This window comes from Amblyraja radiata, chromosome 5, assembly GCF_010909765.2.
Source record: "Amblyraja radiata isolate CabotCenter1 chromosome 5, sAmbRad1.1.pri, whole genome shotgun sequence".
NCBI lineage: Eukaryota > Metazoa > Chordata > Chondrichthyes > Rajiformes > Rajidae > Amblyraja > Amblyraja radiata.
The window spans coordinates 103,071,774-103,078,781 of record NC_045960.1 but is presented as its reverse complement, the minus strand read 5'-3'; the positions used below and the strand labels follow the sequence as shown (position 1 = coordinate 103,078,781).

Here is a 7,008-nt window from a genome sequence, read left to right as displayed (position 1 = left end):
AGTGGCTCCACATGTCAGATTAACCAAGGAGACTCTGCAGCAAAGGTACCGGCTTAAAGCCCATGTATGTATGTTTCACATCCACGCCCGTCTACGTGCTCGCGTTAACGGCGAGAGCTGGCGACAACACACTTGGCGGAAGAAAGTTAAAATCTTGCGAAGAAAAATCAAACAAAAATTGCAGCTGCGGGATATCTGAAAGAAAGCTGAACGTGCTGGAAAACCCGGCAGGCCAGGCAGCATCGGATAAGTCTCTTGCCCAGAGTAGGCGAATCGAGAACCAGAGGACATGGCTTCAAGGTGAAGGGGAAAAGATTTAATAGGAATCTGAGCGGTAACTTTTTTCACACGAAGGGTGGTGGGTGTACGGAACGAGCTGCCAGAGGAGGTAGTTGAGGCTGGGTCTATCGGAACGTTTAAGAAACAGTTAGACAGGTACATGGATAGGACAGGTTTAGAGGGTATGGGCCAAACGTAGGCAGGTGGGACTAGTGTAGCTGCGACGTGTTGGCCGGTGTGGGCAAGATGGGCCGAAGGGCCTGCTTCCACACTATAGACTCTATGACGGTCTAAGTTTGGGCCTCATGGTTATAGAACCGATACGATTGTGACTTTTGAATAGGTACATGTATATACAGGCAACGGAGGGCTGTGGAGTTTGTTGTTTTCTGAAAATATAATATGGGTTATATTGAAGAATATTAAATCTGATTCTTAATCTAATCTACGAGTTAGATTTGGTATAATCTCTGGGTCAGACATTGTGGACCGAAGGGCCTGATCCTGTACTATGTTATGGTCATAGGGTCATACAACGTAGAACAGGCCCTTCGGCACAACTTGTCCATGCTGACCAACGTGCCCCATCTACACTGGTCCCACCTGCCTGCGTTTGGCCCATATCCCTCTAAACCTGTCCCATCCATGTAATGTTTCGTAAATGTTGCGTTCCTACCTGCCCCAACTACCTCCTCCGGCAGCTCGTTCCATACACCCACCACCCTTTGTGTGAAAAGATTACATCTCAGGTTCTTATTAAATCCCCCCCCCTGCCTTAAACCCATGTCCTTTGGTTCTTCGAAAGACAAAAATGCTGGAGAAACTCAGCGGGTGAGGCAGCATCTATGGAGCGAAGGAGATAGGCAACGTTTCGGATCGAATCCCTTCTTCAGACTCTTCTTAAATCATTTGGTTCTTCATTCCCCTACCACGTTCTCGTGGTTGCAGACACATCGCGGGATGGAGTCGGACAAGAGCACAACCTTGGTGTAAATCTGTTCCAGCATGTTAGATGTGAAAAGGGAACTTCGTTCAAACTTGAAATTAAAAAAATATAACGATTGCAGCAGCTTTAAACTTAAGTGTCTTATATTACAGAAGGGTCTCGACCCGACCCGAAACGCCACCCATTCCTTCTTTCCAGAGATGCTGCCTGTCCCGCTGAGTTAGTCCATCTTTTTGTGTCTATCTTCGGATTAAACCAGCATCTGCAGTTCTTTCCAACACAGAAGAGAGTTTGAGGGTCGATTTGACACACAGGAGGAGAATTGCAAGGTGCTAGCGAGGCAGTGCATGCAGTGCAATAGTCGTGGAAGCGGGAATAACTGCGAGCGACGCGTGGAGGAAGAAACTGCTGGCTTACACCGAAAAGCTGGAGTAACTCAGCGGGACAGGCAGCATCTCTGGAGAGAAGGAATGGGTGACGTTTCGCCTCGAGACTCTATGACACTGTTGAATTATGTAGACGCTAATAATGTCTGCAGAGTTTTTACACAGTTTTTGTTTTGTATATATTTTTATTCCTAATAAAATTTCTTTTTGGACAAAAAAAAATCCCACATATAACAAGTTAATGCCTTTATTGAACATATTTTTAACGGTATTACCCGTGAATCGAACAACTGATTTCGAAAATATAAAGAAATAGAAACAACAAGAGACCGTTCAGCCCATCTTGTCTTTTACGATGCTGTCAGAATATGCTCTTATGCTTGCCGCCACTATCGTGTAGTAATCCCCAGCTCTCGATTACCTTCATGCCCCAAAACCCATGCGTCTTGGATGTAATCTGTCTTTTTTTCGTGGTATAATGTGTATAGAAGGGTCTCGACCCAACAGGTAACATATCCATGCTCTCCAGAGATATTGCCTGACCCGCTGAGTTACTCCAGCACGCTGTGACCTTTGGTGTAAACCAGCATCTGCAGTTCCTTATATCTACAGAACGCATTGTTTTTGTTTAGAAAACACTCTGGAAATTGATAAGAAAGTTTGCCACCCCAAAGTTTCACACCACTGTCTCTCAGAAAAAAAGTTGTGATGTATATCTGAAATAGTACCGTTGCAATAAATCGTAAAAAAAAAAAATATGGCTTCACTTCCCTGAGGCAGGTGGATTTAAATATCGTGTTCACAGTATAATCGGCTTGGTAATTGTCCTCCTACATATTTATTTGTGTTTAACTAACTTAACTTTCTTTCACTTCAGCTCTGAAGATATATTAGGGACAACAGTCCACAGTGGGTGTGTACAATGTTATTTATTTACACGAACGAAAGTTTATTTCCGTTTATTAAACGGGAAAGTAGTATCGTATTGAAAATGTGTAAGATTTTTTTAATTCCTGGACGAGTCCAAGATAGCACAGAACTCTTGAGAAATTCTGTTAATCCAACCGTTTATTTGCTTGCAGCATCAACAATTGGTTTCAATGTTTCTGTGAATAATGTTTCTGTGTGCAGGGAGGAACTGCAGACGCTGGTTTACCCCGAAGATAGACGCACAGTGCTGGAGTAACTCAGCCGGACAGGCAGCATATCTGGAGAGTGACGTTTCGGGTCTTCGGACTGAGAGACATGGGAGAGGGAGACACAGAGATACAAATAGGGTACAAATAGAATGTTTTTTGTGTGTTTTGGGTAAATTATTCATTGTTCTTCATAACATTTCCGCAGTGAATATCCTTTGCTTCACTTTCGCAGTAACATTAAGATTCGCAATGGTAAGGGTAAGGGACTAATTTCACAAGAGGCTGGTTCTACTCGAAGTTAGTCACTTCTCACTCGTCAGAACCTTGCGCTTCGCACAGCACGGAAATAAACCTTGCAAAACCACTCACTCTAATACATTAATTAATAATTAATCAACCACATGCAGAATATCCCTTTAAAATCTTTGAGGGAACGGGATTATAGAGGATTAAAATTACATTCAATTGCACGCATATTAGGATCGAAGGATTCGTGAAAAGAAAACAGGGGTTATTTCAAGTAAATTCCAGGTATCCATTGATGAAGCTAGCCGTGTTTTAGTGTGATTTATTTTAAGGCCAGGAATGACTTATACATTGATCTTAATAATAATTGTATGCGCTTCAGAACATGTCTCGACTTTTATTTCGTCGTGAAACCTTAAAACCGCTGTGGTGTGATTAATATTCATTAGCGGAGGCCTCATTAAAGACATCTTTAGTATCACCTTCGCGCTACAGTGTGGCAATAACATGTGCCTCTTATTAGCAATATAAATACAACAGCGTTTGTGTGTGGGGGGAAATTAAGGTGCAGACAATTGTGACATATGGAAAATATATTAACAGCTTGTGCAGACACCCGGATAGAAATCGCCACATTCTGCAGAACCTATCTTCCCATTCACCCAAACGCAAACATAGCACGTTTGAAACATTGAGCGAATTTAAAATTGAAACGGATTCGCTCTGCAATCGTTGATGGATGAAGGGTGAATATTTCTTAAAATGTGTTTTAGATTATAGAAGCATCGGTAATCGTGTACGTTTTCATCACCGCACACTGGTTACTGGTACTTTGGAATATTTCGATCATTTTTGTGATTATCACATTGCTTATGTAATGAGTACATGTTTTACAAACTCTGGTCGTGTAATTGGTATTTTGCAACAGTATTTTTAAATGCACTTCACTCTTGCAAAGTGGCAAATTGTAATTATCATTTTTATGTCAGTCGTGGTGTCCCTAACATGTTGAAGAAACTTAAAGTTACCTTGCACTCGTTATTTTGTTTTAATTCATAGTAGGGCGATGTGAAGACAATATCAGTAAGTTTCGTTTAACTCTTTGCTGTATCTTTAGCACTGGTGTGCTTAAAGAGGCGTTTGTCATGTATAATGGTGCCTAATCACACATCTCGAAGACCTTAATTTCCCCCCTACTCAACATTTATATTTAATTTCCATTTTGAATTATTGCCAGATTTAAAGAGGATGTTCGGGTCCTAGTCTTAGCAGCTCGTTTACAATAACATATTCCAAATTCAATAACTTTTACGCTTCGAAAACAAAAATGTTTATTTTGGGACAATTAGTCGGAAGAAAGGTCCCGACCCAAAACATTCTTTGCCACAGAAGACTGCGGAGGCCGAGCCAGTGGACATGTTCAAGGCAGAGATAGGTAGATTCTTGATTAGTACGGGTGTCAACGGTTATGGGGAGAAGGCAGGAGAATTGGGTTAGGAAGGAAAGATAGACCTGCTATGATTGAATGGCGGAGTAAACTTGATGGGCCGAATGGCCTGATTTGCTCCAAACACTTACGACCTTAAAACATCGCCTGTCCATTTCCCTCCCCAGATGCTGCCTGAATGACTGAGTTCTTCCAACACTTTTTGTGTTCTTTTGCTTGGGGTCTTTATGGATCTCGTAAACACAGATGCACGGTTATTGTACTAAATGCATTTCGCATAGCTAATATTGAGAAGCTTGGAAACTCTACAAATATATCAATAGATAGACACAAAATGCTGGAGTAACTCGGCGGGTCAGGCAGCATCTCAGGAGAAAAAGAATATGTGACGTTACGGGTCGAGACCCTTCTTCAGCCTCTCGATATGTTCCGATTAATAGAAACATAGAAACGTAGAAAATAGGTGCAGGAGTAGGCCATTCGGCCCTTCGAGCCTGCACCGCCATTCAATATGATCATGGCTGATCATCCAACTCAGCATCCTGTACCTGCCTTCTCTCCATACCCCCTGATACCTTTAGCCACAAGGGCCACATCTAACTCCCTCTTAAATATAGCCAATGAACTGGCCTCAACTGCCTTCTGTGGCAGAGAATTGCAGAGATTCACCACTCTCTGTGTAAATTTTTTTTTTCTCATCTCGGTCCTAAAAGATTTCCCCCTTATCCTTAAACTGTGACCCCTTGTTCTGGACTTCCCCAACATCGGGAACAATCTTCCTGCATCTAGCCTGCCCAACCCCTTAAGAATTTTGTAAGTTTCTATAAGATCCCCCCTCAATCTTCTAAATTCTAGCGAGTGCTTTTGAAATCAGGCATTGCATTATATTTAAACTATTTCGTGCAATGTATATACAATACGAACTACAGTTCTGCGCTTAATTATCCCTCTGCAATAAACAGGGGTTTCTTTCCGCATTAGTTTAATAAAGAGTAATCAGTTACCGTTGCAATTTAGGAATGGATTCTGGGTGCAGGGAGTAATAATGCTTCTTGCTTGGGGTTGGAGGTTAAAGCCTACGTCTAACATCACGCCCGGCGCCAATGGGAGCGGCGCTGGGCGGGCGGGCGAGCGCCCAGGGGCGGACTGGGAAAAGACTGGCGGCGGAAAGTTCCGCCGCTCACAGCTCGGCAGGCAAGTAAAGTTCAGCGCAGCGAGCAGTCCGCACAGCAGCGGCCGCCCGCCCGCCCGCCACCCCTCAGCACAGCCGAAAGGGAGGAGGGGAGGGGGAAGCAGAGAGAGAGAGAAAGAGAGAGAGAAAAAAATTAACGCACAACAAACCCGAGGACGCTGCTGCCCTTTGGCCACTTTCCCAGCCGTTTGCAGAAGATTGCCCAAGTTCGCCCCCACCCCTAGAAAAATGCAACTTGACTTTTAGTGGGTAACGCAAGGTGAGCAGCAAGACACATGCGGGCACAAATAATGCAGCCACCAGTGAGCGCCGCGCCAAAAAGCCAAGTAAATAATCTAGGATTGGAAACAAACGAACACAGGTAGAATTGCAAAGTTGGTGGCTTCAATAAACATAGCCCGTGTCTGCAACGTGTTGTGTTTGGGTTTAACGTCTTTCTTGTTGGTGTGTTTATGAATTAGGTTGCCGTTGTGATTAGAATGAAAGTCGTGAGCTACCTGATCATGCCTTGCTTCTGCTTGCCTTTTTGCTCTTGTAATTGCCCGGTGTCTTTCTTGTCTTCTTGCAGAACCCTGTCACCCGCGGGTATGAGAAGAAGTGGAGGAGCGCTTTGACAATTGCAGCCGGAGAGAGCTGCAAGGGAGGGCAAGTTTGGGACTTTGAGGTTTTGTCTGGATTATGGCACCTTCGCTGCGAAAACAGTCCCCCTCCAGGTACAAAGCCACGATCGAGTCCCCGGCACAGTCATGACAAGCCCGCTGCAAGAGTCTTGATCTACATTGGATTCGAATGTCAAAACCTCATACTCCACACATATAAAACACACTGACTTGCTCCGGCGACTTCCATCCAGGTTTGGATGTTCTTGAGTGTTTCAACGTTAAGGCTTCCCCGTGTAATGTTGGCATATTTAGTTTAATTGAAAAAGGGGAGGGTAGGTATTCACCACCCCCCCTTTTTAAAAAAAAAACGCAATTAATTTCGACATTTATATGCTGGCTTCGCACTTGGCGTTAAAACCACAACCGGTTTCTTTACTCGGGGGGGTGGGAATGAACCTGTGGCGGCCGCGCTGTAAGAAAAAAGGACAATAAATCGAAATGAAGGAAAAATCCAAAAATGCTGCCCGAACGAGACGGGAGAAGGAAAACAGTGAATTTTACGAACTAGCCAAATTGCTGCCGCTGCCGTCTGCAATAACATCACAGCTCGACAAAGCTTCCATCATAAGGCTGACAACCAGTTACTTGAAGATGCGGGTGGTTTTCCCTCAAGGTATGTAGTAACTATTAAAAACATTGGTATCCGCCGGAAAACTAAAACTGTGCTTACGTGGAGAGCTGAAGGTGACGGCTGCACCGCGTACGCGATTA

The 7,008-nt window shown here is 43.8% G+C and overlaps 1 protein-coding gene across 2 annotated transcripts in view; it reads left to right on the top strand.

Annotated features, from left to right (window-relative positions):
* Positions 1–5,632: 5,632 nt before the first annotated feature.
* sim1 (SIM bHLH transcription factor 1) overlaps positions 5,633–7,008 on the top strand; it is an 82,302-nt gene continuing 80,926 nt past the window's right edge. The window contains exons 1-2 of one of the 2 annotated variants that reach the window (XM_033021913.1): positions 5,633–5,894; positions 6,204–6,910. In XM_033021913.1, coding sequence (XP_032877804.1) covers positions 6,736–6,910 — 175 coding nt within the window. In that variant the 5' untranslated portion in view covers positions 5,633–5,894; positions 6,204–6,735. Of the gene's footprint in view, positions 5,997–6,203; positions 6,911–7,008 lie in introns of both variants that reach the window. The other variant, XM_033021912.1, reaches the window with a different exon arrangement.